The 14,391-nt window shown below is 49.4% G+C and overlaps 1 protein-coding gene across 2 annotated transcripts; it reads left to right on the plus strand.

Moving 5' to 3' along the window:
* Window positions 1-3,150: 3,150 nt before the first annotated feature.
* PHTF1 (putative homeodomain transcription factor 1) lies at window positions 3,151-14,223 on the plus strand. Of its 2 annotated transcripts, XM_054294012.1 has the most exons (18): window positions 3,151-3,291; window positions 3,356-3,412; window positions 3,494-3,563; window positions 4,182-4,340; window positions 4,678-4,837; window positions 5,125-5,250; window positions 6,045-6,204; window positions 7,038-7,211; window positions 7,292-7,369; window positions 8,525-8,734; window positions 9,062-9,190; window positions 9,614-9,886; window positions 10,414-10,545; window positions 10,673-10,759; window positions 11,152-11,307; window positions 11,677-11,772; window positions 12,294-12,419; window positions 12,748-14,223. In XM_054294012.1, the coding sequence occupies exons 1-18, from the start codon at window positions 3,253-3,255 to the stop codon at window positions 12,766-12,768; spliced, it is 2,253 nt and encodes a 750-aa protein (XP_054149987.1). In that variant the 5' UTR covers window positions 3,151-3,252; the 3' UTR covers window positions 12,769-14,223. The 2 variants fall into 2 exon arrangements, with proteins under 2 accessions (XP_054149987.1, XP_054149986.1); XM_054294011.1 differs by having other exon boundaries at window positions 3,356-3,563.
* Window positions 14,224-14,391: the final 168 nt, after the last annotated feature.

Below are 14,391 nucleotides of genomic sequence, written 5' to 3' on the forward strand. Positions count from 1 at the left end.
AGTGTCAGCTATCAACAGTTTTTAAACAATCTTTCAATATTTCTGGATGTTAATGTGTAACCTGTATTTGACTTTCACTCACCCCATTTATTACTGCCCTTTCCAGTCATCAAAAGGAAAAGTCCCTTTTCCCTCCCCCTCCCCACATTTAGAGTACAAGTTGGGGTTTGGTGCAACTTAAGCTGTCTCCAGATAACTTTATTTGTTCTAATCCTCACTGGGGTAGGAAAGATTTGAAACACTATGTTAGACTAGACAAAAGCAAAGATGCTGTGTTAGTTCTGGATGCATCTTTTTAATATCAATTATTACTCTTCTCTTTATAAGGGTCTCTAAAATATGTTACTCTATTATAAATCTTACTTTGTGCAATATTGTTTGTGTAGGCTTTTATATACATATTAGCACCTCAGTGTAGAGGTCACTATTTTAAACTGATAGAGAAATAATCCTCAGAAGATACTGCAGTGATTAGTTAGAACCTGTATTACTCCTTATGTGTATGTATGTATTGTCTTCAGTACAAAAATGAGGACTAGGAAATATTTCAATTTAAAACTAATTTACAGATTGAAGTGGTAGTGACTCGTTTAGTAATCTGTGTAAATAAGGTGTTAGAATGGAAAGCTTTTATGATGAGAAGTAATGTGATTCATGCAGGGGTGTAATTTAATCTTAGCAGAAATTCTAGATGACTCAGCGCGGCTCAGAAGGAGCCGTCGGTTCTCTGGTGGGTTTTTTCCACTTTTTATGTTGAGAGGAATTTCATAGCTTTAAGGGTTGTGCAAAGTAAAATTCCTCACAGGCAATAGTGGTTTCAGTTCATCCTTCACATTCAAAGATTCCCCAGGGGTGTTCTTTCCTTTTGACCAAGTCTGCGAGTCTTCCACGTGCCCGCTCTGCCTGTCCCTGCTGCTCCAGCCCTTCCCTGGCAGCCAGCTCTGCTCTCTCAGGAACTGTCACCCCTGCAGGGCCAGCAGAGCAAACAGGCTGAGAGCCCCCAGGCACCACCTGCTAATTGGGAAATGGGGGTGGCATGAAGAGAGAGTCCATTTGGAAGTCCTCTGTAAATTCTGATAGCATGTTTGCAAGGGAAGGAAGATTAGGGTGGTCTGTGCTGCTTTCCAAGCTGTAGCTTTAGTGAAATCTGTGACAACAGCCTGAAATAGCTGGAAAATGCTCTGACTTCCTCTTGCATGGAGGGACGTGGCCAATAGCATCGTGCTCTCTGTGCTCTGCTCAGTTACTAACTTAAACCTAATGTCAGATTGAAATGCACATGAATAAAGGTATCTGAATGACCTGAATGTTGCTGATGCTATCCTATTTTGGAAGGCTGAGGGGGAGAGGAACAAGCTGCTTGAGAATCTCTTACTAAATCCATGCTCAGCTTTGCTGTGCTTTAACCAAACTGGCAGAGTTTCAAATTCCACCTCAACTCTGGGTGTAAAGTGTGAGAGGGATTGCTTGGGAAGCTGCTCAGTCTCCAGCCATTGCTTCAGGTGCCCAAAACAAAGCCTTAATGGGACAAATGCAAATGTTTTCCAGCCCAAGACCTGTACAACTCTGATTTTTTATGAGCTAGAGCAGTTTAGAGAGGAAATAACGAGTTCAAGCCATTTAGTGTTTGAGCAGAACAAATCCAGTAAATATTCCTGAATATCTCATGTTAAATAGCTGCTATTTGAATTTCTCCAATATTTCCTAAAGCAGGCTCCTTAATGAGCTAATCACCTTTGATTTGATGTGATTTTTTGAGCCACATTTGGTGGCTTGTTCTAAGGCTGAGGGAGCTGGGGCTGTTCAGTGTGGACACCTTCCAGGATCTGCAGGGCTGTTCATCAGGAGCTGAGTGACAGGACAAGGGAAACGGGCACAAATCAAAAGAGGAGGAATTTAGGTGAGAGATAAGGAAGAGATGTGATGGGTGGTGAGGGTCTGGCTGCCCAGGGAGGCCGTGGATGCCCCAGCCTGGGAAGTTTTCAAAGCCAGGTTGGGGATCCTGGCCCAGTGGAGGTGTCCCTGCACATGGCAGGGAGCTGGGACTGGATGGTTTTTGAGGTCTTAACTTTCTGTTACTCACAGTGGAAAGCAGATCCAGAACAGTTCCTAAATACAAATGTGCTGGTCAGTTTTGCAAATCCTCAGTGCTCCATTTATGCTCTGTGATGTGTGTCAGGTAGAAAACAGCCCAGCTTTGTGCTGGGAACAGCTGTCACTGACCAAGTGCTGTGAAACAGAACTGAGGCTTAGGCTGGGCTTTAATCAAGTGCTGGTGACTAAAACACCCCAGGGATAAAGTGGCTCAGCTGGGCTAGAAGTGGGCCAGCAAATGCAGGGTGAATTTGATTTCCTCTCTTTTAGACAAGCTCCAGGTTCTGCTCCAGGAGGGGGGACACCACGAGGTGTCCCCAGGGCATCCTAAGGGACACTTTTCAGTGTCCTGCTGTGCCCTGCCAGGTTCCCTGTGTTACAGGTCAGGCAAATTGTCAGAGCTTTCCCCATGAGCTGAGTGCTGAACCCTGCAGTTCCCCAGGTGTGCTGAGCCTGGGCAGCCCTGAGGGCTGCGAGAGGAGCCCAGGGCTCGTCCCCTGTCCCCCAGAGCCTCCTCTGTCCCCTCCTGAGGGCTCCGAGCAGTGCCAGGGCACCCCGAGCACCCGCACACCCGCTTTTCCTGATTTCTCTGTACAACATGTAAAGATACCGACTCCTGTATTGCTGTTTCGTGATTTCATTTGATTTGATTGGCAGCTACGATTATTTTTTTCTGTGGTTTTAATTTATCTAAGGTCTCTGCCTCCAGAGGACGTGTACAATTGCCTGGACGACTGTTTGCTTTGTGCGGCCTTAGTGTATTTATTGACATTCGCGCGTGTGCGGGGCGGCCCGCGCCCCCCGCGCCCCCGGTAGCTGACTGTACACCAGTGTCAAACTGTTAAGCTATTTCTTTGTAAAATAGTCCTGCGGAATGCATAGAATTTTTTTCCTGTAAAGTATTTTTTTAATAAACAAAAGTCTGATTTTGTCCTTTACCCGCCTGGGCGCTTCTTTCCTTCACGGCTTGTGGGGGGGGTCGGGGCGGCGCTCGGCGCTCGGCTGGCACTGCCTGGGTGGGTGGGGAGGGGGGGGCGGCAGGCGGAGCCAGTCGAGCGCCGGGCGGTTTCCAGGGTAACGGGAGCGGGGTCGGTGCCGGTACCGGGGTCGGTACCGGGCCAGTGTCGGTGTCGGGGCCGCGCCGCTCCCGCCGCTCCCATGGCCTGTCACGATGCCATTTCATGGTACCAGAAGAAGGTGAGTGCGGCGCGGGGCGGGCTGGCGCGGGCCCGGCCGTGCCCTCAGCCTCCTCTCCCCTCAGATCGGGGCCTACGACCAGCAGATATGGGAGAAGGCCGTGGAGCAGACCCAGATGAAGGTACCGGTACCGGCGGCGGGGAGGGGGGGAGCGGGCCCCGCGCCCCTCGCCGCTAACTCGGCCCTGTGTTCCGCCCCGCAGGGCTTCAAGAACAAGCCGAAGAAAAAGGGGCACATCCAACCCGACCTGATCGATGTGGATCTGATCAGCGGTGAGCGGTGCTGGCTCTGTTCGCTCCCCTCGGGGACAGGGATGGCACCGGGGAGCGCCTGGAGCTGGGTCAGGAGGGTTGGGCTGGAGATCAGGAACGGTTCCTCCCCCAGAGGGTGCTGGCACTGCCCGGGCTCCGCAGGGAATGGGCACGGCCCCCAGGCTGCCAGAGCTGCAGGAGAACAATGCCAGGGATGCCCAGGGTGGGATTGCTGGGGATCTGTGCAGAGACTTGGCCATCCCTGTGGGTCCCTTCCAGCCCAGGACATTCCCTGGTTCTGTAGGCTCGCCCCAGCTTTGTGCAGGGTGGGGGAAGCAGAGCCTGCCCTGCTGCCAGGGGAGCCCCTGCCCGTGGGCGCTGAAACCCTGAGAGCAGAGCGGGAGCAGCTCGGGGTGGCTCTGCAGGAGGGGCTGGGTGGGCAGGGAAGGGTCAGGGGCAGAGCTCTGAGAGAACACAAGGAGCTGCTGGGACTGCGTCGCTTTGAACGGTGCCCGAACCTGGGCTGCTGTCACCCCTGCTCAGCCCTGTGCGGGGCTGGGGCTGCCCAAAGGGGAACTCCAGCAAGGCAGCTCTTGTGATTCACAGCTAATGATGGCTCGTTTCCCCTTTAATTCCAAGGCTCTACCTTTGCCAAAGCCAAGCCCGAAATTCCCTGGACATCTCTGACGAGGAAGGGAATTGTGAGAGTGGTGTTCTTCCCCTTGTTCAGCCAGTGGTGGATACAGGTCACTTCCCAGCGCATTTTTATGTGGCTCTTGGTGCTCTACGTCATGCAAGGTGAGGGAACAGGCTGTGCCATAAACCTTCTCCTGCAAGGAATGTGACATCAAAGAATGTTTGGATGTGGCTCCTGGGGAGATGGGTTAGGGGTGGACCTGGCAGTGCTGGGGGAGGGGTTGGACTCAGAGGGTTTAGCCAAGCTTAGTGAGTCTGTGATTTTGTACTCCATAATCTAAAGCGTGAGGATCTTGTCTGGAACCTGCTTCATGTGCGTTTCACAGCGTGTGGCACTAGCAATTGCAGAAATTAAATAATAATACAACAAAGCAGAGTAACAACAAATAGTTGAAGCAGACTCTTTAATTTTTGCCTTGGTGCCATTCCCCCTTTGCAGTCGTAGCAGTGGTGCTGTACTTCATGGTGCCTGCTGTGAGTGCCAGTGAGGTGATGGGACCGCTGTGCCTTATGCTGCTGCTGGGGACAGTGCACTGCCAGATCGTGTCCACGCAGGTGAACAGAGCTGCAGGCAGCAACGGGCTCAGCCGGCGCCGCAGGTCAGCACCAGCAGAGGGCCCTGGGTGGGGTCACAGCTGGGGCTGGGTCCAGCTTTCCTCCCTCAGGTTGCTGCAGCAAAGATTCCCTCCAGGTTTTGTCCCTTGTGCCTTTCCCCCTGACGTGCTGGGGGTATAGGCAGAATTTTTGTATCTGGAAGTCAGTATTCTGTGTGCATGGCTTCAGAAAAATGGCATCCAAAAAGCTGCTCAAATCTCATTCAGATCTTTTTAAAAAGTCCTTAAAGTAGCTTCTTACACCAATTTAATTCTCCTTGTCTCAAACCCAGGAAGTTACGCAAGGCTGTGGGTGTGGATGGGAACAGTTGGTGCTCTCCTGACAGAGCCAGCAAGGAGGAGCAGTCTGGCTCTGCAACTCTGCTGACCAATCTATCCAGTCTGCTCTTCCAGAGGAGGTACGTGGTCCCTGCTGGGTTTGTGCTGCTCGTGGCTCTGGGAGCAGTTTGGTACCTGGAGAGTGAAGGCACAGCCTGTGCTGTCACTGACATCCCCACGGCCTGCCAGTCTTTAAAACTTTCATGCTAATGTGGGAAGCTGATTCCTCAGGAATATTCAGTATGTCCTTATTAGAGCATATAAAATTAGCCTGTATAAAATTAGATCATGTGAAACCAAGTGTTAGATGAGCTGCAGAATGTGGTGGAGTTTATTTTTATTTATCAGATAAGTGACCTTGTTTGAGTGCTCAGATTATGTTGCTGTTTTAGGTGATTTCCAAAAGCAATTGTGCCTTCTGGTTTGGACAGTTGTCTCACTTTGACACCTTCCTTCTCTAAAAGTAACTCAAGGAAAAGGAGGAGAGATTACAGGGGATAATATTTGATTGTTTTCTCCTGTTTTCCCAGGTGAATTTCCTGGTGAGTTTCCAACTCACAGGTGCTTTCTTTTCATGAGGACTTTTTGTTTTCTGAATAGCTCTTATTTTTTAAAAACTAAAAATAATGAAAAATTTCCCCTTGATTTAAAAGTTTTAAGATACTATTAGAGTTACAAAAGATATGTTGAGTGAGGGTGAAGCAGATATAAATCTTTTTAACATACTGAGCACACAAAGCCTGTCAGTCAAAGAAAATTGTTTATCCCTCAGGTATCTTGTTTGATGCTGCACCTGTGACAAGGGAAGAACAGATTGTTTTACCCCAAAGAGTTTTTCCCTGACAAAAGCATTTAATTGTATTTTGTCTCCTAGGAATAGAAGAGTAAAGCTGGTGGCTGAGAAATGGACTGAGACAGAAAGTGCTGTGAGTGCTACAGGTGATGGCATCAAAGCCAGACAGGCCAGATCTGAGCACAGGCTGCTGCACTCCAAAGAGAAAAGTAAACTTTCTGATGGGGAGAGGAGCCATCAGGTACTGCCAGGGGAGATCCTCTGAAATCACACTTTCAGTGTGTTCTTTGTGTGCCAGAAGTGGGTGGGTATTTAACTGGATGGTTTGGTCTTATACATGATATTCCCTCCTTCTGCTCATCTTTGCCTGCATTAACCTAGAAACCCCTTTCTGCCTCTCACTGAGCAGCTGAAAAGGTGCTGTACTTTCTTTTCCTAATCATAGAATAGAATTCCAGAGTAGTTTGGGTTGGAAGGAGTCTTAAAGCTCATTCCACCCCCTGCCATGGGTAGGGACACCTTTCACCTTCTCTCCTTGAGGAGAGAGAAAGAGCTAAAGCATTGTGACCTCTGTTGAAAGCTTTGAAACACAAAGATTTTGGGAATTACTCTTGAGTTTCCCCTGGGCCAGAGGTGTGTCAAGTTGAAGAACTTGGATTCTGCCATACTGTGCCATCCCACCTCCTCTCTGTGAAGCATTTTGGACAGGGGCAGAGCTCAGTGTAGGGGCACAGCCCAGGATTTTGGGTTTGTTACCCCCAGCTCATAGATACATCTGGGCTTAAGGTGCTGGTAAGGCACAGCCAAGAGCTGCTGCTGCATCCTATTCTTCCTTCCCTTTCCCCAGCTCCAAATCCTCCCACCCAAAATTCTCTCTCGTCACCTCTGGTACAAGACAAGAGCAGGGGGAATGAGTTAGAACCTGAAGTCTCTGATACCAACAGAATTCTGGTTGTGTGGGGATCATGTGCTGCCTCTGCAGGCATTGAGGGCTGTGCCAGGGGGCAGCTCTGCCCCTGAGCCTTTGATGGGGCTCAGGCTGGCCCTTGGCGTGGCCTTGGCTGTGCATTTCAGGAGGATGGCACCAACAGGGACGGTGTTTCTGACGAGCTGTCGAGCGAAGAGGACGCCGAGGATGCAGCACAGCGGCTCCTGCTGCGCCCCAGCATGGAGGGGGCTTCCAGTGACAACAGCTACGAGGAGAAGAAGAGGAGGCCTCTGGTTTCTCTCAACCAGGCTGTCTCACAGGTACCCAGCTGGGATTAGTGCTGTTCTCCACACCTTGTTTTGCTGTGGATAATGAGGTGCTTTTCCTTTGGTCTTGGCAGGTGAAGCAAGCCCTGAAAGCTGCCAGAGACTCTGACAGTGTTGTGGAGTCTGAACTGGAATCCACATTGTACAGGCAGGTATGGATGTAAAGTCAGGAGAGAGAGCTTTCCCAGGCCTGGCAGGGGTCACAGAACCAGAGAAAGGGGTGGGCTGGAAAGGGCCTTAAAGCTCATCTCATTCCAACCCCCTCCATCAGAACAGACAGTTATGAAATGATTGTGCTTCAGAATCCTCAGGTGCTTCAGAATCCTCTCTTCCATCCCTGCTGCTTGGCAGCCTTGTAAACCTTCACAGTGTTCACATTGTGCTGCTTTGTTAAACAAAGCACAAACAAACAAACAAACAAATAACTAACTCTGCTGGCAGCAAAGGACAGTCCAAGCTGCCTCTAATTGCTCCTGCAATTGCTCTTGTGGTTGGGAGGCAGTGCTGTGCTTGCAGCTTTTAAGCTAATAAATTTTGATTTTAAAATCACAGACTATGCTGAGTTGGAAGTGACCCATAAGGATCAGATCCAACTCCTGTAATGAAGGAATAAATCTATTCTGTGAGAATATACTCAGTCACTTCATTACTTTGGTTTTTTGCCCCTACCTGAAAACAAAATATAAACATGTGACTATCAAGTTATAAATATGGAGATATATAAATCAATATAAAATATAAATAAAATATTAAAACAGATTATGCAAAAGACATTAAAAAGGACCTTCTTATATTAAAATGAGTATGTCAGTTTTTATTTTGTAGGTTGGGAATGGACGTAGGAAATTAATGGGCCCTGTATGATATATATATTATATATATAATGTATAATTATATATGTTATTATATATATTGTGTATATAGATATATATAATTATATAGATATAATTATGTAGATATAGATAGAGATAGAGATAGATAGATCGATAGATAGAGATAGATAGATAGACATAGATAGATAGATAGAGATAGATATAGATAGATAGAGATAGATAGATAGACATAGATAGATAGATAGATAGAGATAGATAGATAGATAGATAGATAGATCGATCGATCGATCTCTGCATTTCTGGTACAGAAATGCTTTTTCCCCAAACATTGTCTTAAACCATTTCCACCGAGTGGGTGCAACTGGGAGCACTCAAAGCTGGGGTAGAAGGAGAAGGAGGATGATGATGAGGAGGATGAGGGGGAGGTGCTGGCTGTACAAACCAGCTGGGGCTGTGACCTGTGCCGTGCTGCAGGACCCCAGGGCGTGCCTGAGCGTGGCGCCGCGGAGCTGCGGCGGGAGCCGGCGGGACTCGGAGAGCACCCGGCAGGACTCGGAGACCGAGGACATGCTGTGGGACGATCTCCTGCACGGCCCCGAGTGCCGCTCCTCGGGCACCAGCGACAGCGAGGAGCGCTCCTGCAGGGACTCCCGCAGGGACCCCAAGGAGGACGTGTTCCAGCAGGTTGGTGATGTCCATCCAGGAGCTGGGAGTGCTTCTCCTCTTCCCCTGCCTTCCCAAACATGAGTGGCACACGGGGATGCTGTTGGTATAAGGTGGGCAGCCTGGGTGAAGCCAGAGTCACACTGGAAATCTGAAATTATATCAGTGATTCATGATCGATGAATCTATCTCTCTATCCCTCCCCTCTGCAGCGCTGCTCATCCCAAAACAAAGTATTGAACCCAAAATGGAATTTCCCCCTCAATCCAAATGTGTTCTAGGCAAAGGTGTTTCTTAAGCAGGACAGAAAGAGCTGAACCAGCTTTTGTTCTCCTCTCTCTTTTCTAGAACCATCTGTTTTGGCTGCAGAACACCAGCCCAGCGTCTGCCAAAGTGAGTGCTCTGATCTGGGAAGGGAATGACTGCAAGAAGGTGGACATGTCTGTGCTGGAGATCAGTGGGATTATCATGAGCAGGGTAAGGGGCTGTGTGGCATTGCAACCTCTCCCTCACACTTCAGGAAACAACCACCAAAAGCCCTGGAAATAGCTACACATGCAAATATTAGGGGCAGCGTGAAACTCATCCCTCTCCAGCTTCAAAGATGGTTGTCCCATCTCTTTTTCAAAAAATTGCCTAACCCCCTATTTAGGAGGTCTCTTGAAGACTGCCAAGTGCTGATTATCTCTGATTGTCTCTGCAGGGTGCTGAAAGTGGGGGGTTGATTATTTGGCCGATTGGTTTTGGGTTTGGACTGAAAAGGGTGGGATTATTTTAGTCTCTGTCCTGTGAGGGGAAGGGGAGCCGACTGCTTGCCTGAGTTGGTGCTACCACAACAACAGGCCTTTTCCCTGGTGCAAACCCCAGGTAATTATCCCCTTTTCTATTCCTGCCTGCCAGGTTAATGCCCACCAGCAAGGAGTGGGGTATCAAATGCTGGGAAACATCATCACCATCGGATTGGCCTTCCTGCCATTCCTCTACAGACTGTTCCGCACGGACAACCTGGAGCAGCTCTGCTCCATCTCTCTGATGGAGCTTCTGCACATCTTCTGTGGAGCCCCTGTCAGCACCCCTGTGCTCATCCTGGCTGCCATCAACTTCCTGGAAAGGCTGTGCTTGACCTGGATGTTCTTCTTCATGATGTGTGTTGCTGAGAGAACCTACAAGCAGGTGGGTTTGAAGGTGCTGGTGCCTTTCAGCCACCTGGAGAGCAGGAATAAAAATGGGATGAGGACCTTAAAGCTCATCTCACCCCAGCCCTTGCCAAGGTCAGGGAGGGGAGTCTGGGAAGGTTCTTATTGACCAGTCACAAATTATACCAATCAATAGCATTCCTGACTCCCGTGTCCCCCCCTTACCTGTCCCCAAGGTCTTACTGTGTCCCCTATCTGTGCCCAGAGCAGCTGTGGCTGCCCCATCCCTGGAAGGCTTCAAGGCCAGGTTGGACAGGGCTTGGAGCAACCTGGGAGAGTGGAAGGTGTCCCTGCCCATTGTAAGGGCTGGAAAAGGATGGGCTTTAAGGTCCCTCCCAATACAAACCAATCTGGAATTCTAAGAAAACAACTGCTGCTACAGGGGTTGAGCACCCAGGTCTCATGCTGAGCTTCTCCAGTGACCCTTTTTGCCAGGTGCCACTGAGAATCCCAAGCAGTCTGTTCTGTTTTACACTAATTTATGGCTCTGGTTTTACCTTGCAGAGGTTTTTGTTTGCCAAGCTCTTCAGTCACATCACATCTGCTCGGAAAGCCAGGAAATACGAAATTCCTCACTTCAGGCTCAAGAAAGTGGAGAACATCAAGATCTGGTTATCCCTTCGCTCCTACCTGAAGGTGAGTCCTGATCTGGGGTTTGGTTATTGCAGAGGGGGTTCCAGTGCCAGTGGCAGTGCCAGCTGTTTGTGGTGAGTTTTGCCTGCACACCACACCCAGCCCTGCCCCTGTGTCCTTGTTCCTGCAGAGACGAGGCCCCCAGAGGTCTGTGGATGTTGTGGTGTCCTCAGTCTTCTTACTGGCTCTTTCAATTGCTTTTATCTGCTGTGCCCAGGTGAGATTTTAACCTTTGTGGTTTATAAAGTAGGAAAAACCTTCCCAAGTGCTGGAGGCTTTTCTTTCACCAGCCTACAAAAGGCTGAGACTGCCAGAGGGACAAGGAAAGGCATTTCATTGCCTGTTGGTTGGACAGAGGGAGGGAAGAGGAGGAACAAGGCTCCTTTTCTGAGCAGAAAGAAAAAATATCCAATTCCAAGCTAAAGGCAGGTTAGAAATGAGACCTTTCCCTGTAACCCCATGTCAGGAGTGATTTACACTTCCTGAGAAGAGCTGTCAGTGCCTGTAGAGCACACAGGGCTGGCCAGAGGAGCAGCAAGGGCAGTGCCTGTGCACCAAGAACAGGCACTTAGTCAGTGACATTTGGTGCTTTGTTTTCTCCCCACACAGGTTCTTAAGGGCCACAAAACCTTTCTGAGTGCAGCTTACAACTGGGAGTTCCTGATGTGGGAGGCAGCACTGCTCCTCTTCCTGCTGCGTCTGGCATCTCTGGGCTCTGAGACCAACAAGAAATACAGCAACATTTCCATCCTGCTCACTGAGCAGGTAATTCCCTTCAGCTTGTTCTCCCCTGGGCTTTGTGCTTGCTTTGGATATAATTATTGTATTTCAAACCAGCTTAAATACTGGAATCAAAGTTTAAAATGTAGGGATCAGCCTTGTGTTGGCCAGAAGGCAACAAAGCACTGGTCAGCATGGGAGGGATGAGCTGGTCCTGTTGGGCCAGACTCAAACTCCAAAGTTCTGGATTATTTTGGTCTCTGGGTTCATGTATGTTAACCAAAACAATTGGAAAAGAATCAGTGCTAAATTCACTGTCTCAGGAGTGACAGCAGACTGCAAAATTGGCTTCAATTAGGAACCATTTGGGGCTGGTGCTGGAATATCAACCCTGGCCTGTGGTGTCTGTCACAGATAAACCTGTACCTGAAGATGGAGAAGAAGCCAAACAAGAAGGAGCAGCTGTCTCTGGTGAACAATGTGCTGAAGCTGTCCACAAAGCTGCTGAAGGTGAGAGGCTCTGCCTGCATGTTTGGGTTTCTGGCAGCAGAGTGATGGCAATGCATGGGGCCCTGCCCTGCCCTTGGCTCTCTGAGTTAGTGCTCACAAAGGGGATTTTTCAGTGCTGCTGCAGCTGTGACAGGAGAGGGAGCACACAAGGCCAGTGTGGGTAATTAGTGCTGGGAACTCCTGATGAGCAGTGGTTTAGCTGGGAGGAGAGGCTGGGGTGAGCACAGCTTCTCCTCACTGCTCCAGCCTCGTTTTCCTGCAGCAGCTCTGGTGCTCCTCAGTGCCAGCAGCAGGGAGGGGTTTGGGAAGGAGTGAGCAGAGTCTGGGAGTCCCCACATTGGGCTGGGTGATTCTGCAGCTCTGGGGCAGCTGCAGAGCCTTTGAATTCAGCAGGAGATGTCTCTGGAACACTGGAAATTCAATCTAAGAAAGGACACAGAGGCAGCCCAGTCTGTGGGAGTGCCAGAGGATGAATTCTCTGTACTGGGGAGTGCTAATGGAGCCTTGTCCTGTCCCTGCAGGAGCTGGATAGTCCATTCAGGCTGTATGGACTGACCATGAACCCACTGATCTACAACATCACACGGGTTGTCATCCTCTCTGCTGTCTCAGGAGTGATCAGTGACCTGCTGGGATTCAACATCAGAGTGAGTGTCCCTGTCCCAGGCAGCAGGACAGCTCTGGGGACACCTCTGGGGTCACAGCCCTGGTTTGCACTGGGACCCAGACCCCAGACCCTGCTGAGTGTGTCCCCACCTCCCTGGGCCAGGTTTGGGGGGAAGGACGGGGCTCACTTCAGTTTCAGTTCCTGCAGGTGAAGCTGTGAGAATCCAGGGTTCCTCCCTTTATCCTCCTGGGGCTCACCCTGAAACTGGAGCTCACTGAGCAGAGCAGGATGGGCAGGAGACACAGAATGTTACTTGGAGGTGAAACCATTCCTGTTAGACCCAAACTCCCTTTCTTGTCTCTTTGCAGTTATGGAAAATTAAACCGTGAACTGGCAGAACATCAGCCCTGGGCATCTCCACCAGCCACCAGAGAACAGAACCAGCAGAAAGAAGAAAACTGACAGAAATCTGTAATTCCAATCTTTAAACAGATTCCCAGTGTGTGCATCAGAAGTTTTCTTTCTGCTTTACTGCTCTACAACATGCAGAATGAACTGGTCTCATCAGTGGTGCCATCCCATGGCATGCACAGAAAAACTGGATTGGTGGGGCCAAATGCTGGCAGCTGGCACTGAACCAGCAGGAGCTGTGTGGGACATCAGACACCAAAGCCATACAAGAGCTGCAGTGGGGGACACCAGTGGCTGTGCCTGGGGCCATGCTTCTGTAAAACCTGGGCCTGGGCACGTGGCAAGGAGGGACTGAGCCCTGCTGGCCCAGTCAGCCTTGCTGGGGCTGCACTGGAATGTTCCAGGTTGGGAATATTTGCTGCACTGAGCTGGCTGTGCTGAGGAGCTTTTCTGTCCTGAAAGCTCTGTGTGCTCAAGGCTTTGCCTCCTCCTGAAGCACCCCAGGATGCACCAGGTGAATTCCCCTTCCCTGCTGCCCATCCAGCAGCACCCAAACCCGGTGGGGGCTTGTGCTGCACAGAAATCATGGAGGACGGTGGGTACAGGAGAAAAACCTCTCAACACACACTACAGGCAAAGTGTTCATGAGCTGGAGAATGCTTTGCCACATCTGTTCCCTGGAATACTCAGCTCCATCCTGTCCTGCTCCATGGTGGGAGCAGCTGGGGAGGAAATCTGGGGGGAAAAACCAGCTTTGACAAAGACTTCCTCAGGTTCATGTTCAGAAAGGTCATGGAGAGCAGGAAACCATTTGAAGGTTTCTGTAACATTTCCCTTCACTGGCTCCAATGGCTTCTATTTATTAGTAGTGGAAAGAGCAAAAACTGAGGAATTCTCATTCCTTCACAGGAGGGTGAAATGGCAGAAGAATTTTTGGTAGTAAATTGTTTACAGCTGTTTTATGTGCAAGGAGAAGTTGTGAGGTGTAAAAGGAGGTGACATTTTTATATAGCAAAATGTGCAAATAAACCTGCAGGACAAGCACTTCGTCATTGCCAACGGTTTCTACAGCACCTGATGATTTTTATACCATATTTTAAACATGTTACTGGAATAGAGGGTCAAGGAAACATCCAATAATAAATTGTATTTGTTTTCCAGAACAGCAGCATGTTTGTGGGTAAAACCTGGCTCACAGCCCTGAAAGCCAACCAAGAGCCTGGTTTAGTGCAGAACATGAACTGGAGTTGGGTTTTAAGGTCTGTGTAAAAATAATGAGAGATTTGCAGGTGTGTCCCCAGTCAGAACCTCAGGAGCCTGAGTGAAGTGCTGTGCAATGGGTAAATATTTACAGCCAGCACATCCATCCATTGTGGGGCAGTCCAGGGCCACGTGGATGCAGGAAGCACAGAGGAAGCTTTAGGCAGGGGAAATCCCACCCAGGCAGGATTTGTGGTTCAGCTTTTGACTCTTCCAATGACATTCTGTTTTATACATGTGTGTTTGTTTTTCATTTATTTTTGCTCTTTTTTTGCAGTTCTATGTGCTGCAGGTCTTTGGTATTTGCTGTAGGGTGGCAGTAGGAAAATATTTTATCCCCT

The sequence above is a fragment of the Melozone crissalis genome, unplaced genomic scaffold (genome assembly GCF_028551555.1).
Source record: "Melozone crissalis strain CALT ecotype California unplaced genomic scaffold, PUWL_Pcris_2 ptg000198l_1, whole genome shotgun sequence".
Taxonomy (NCBI): Eukaryota; Metazoa; Chordata; class Aves; order Passeriformes; family Passerellidae; genus Melozone; species Melozone crissalis.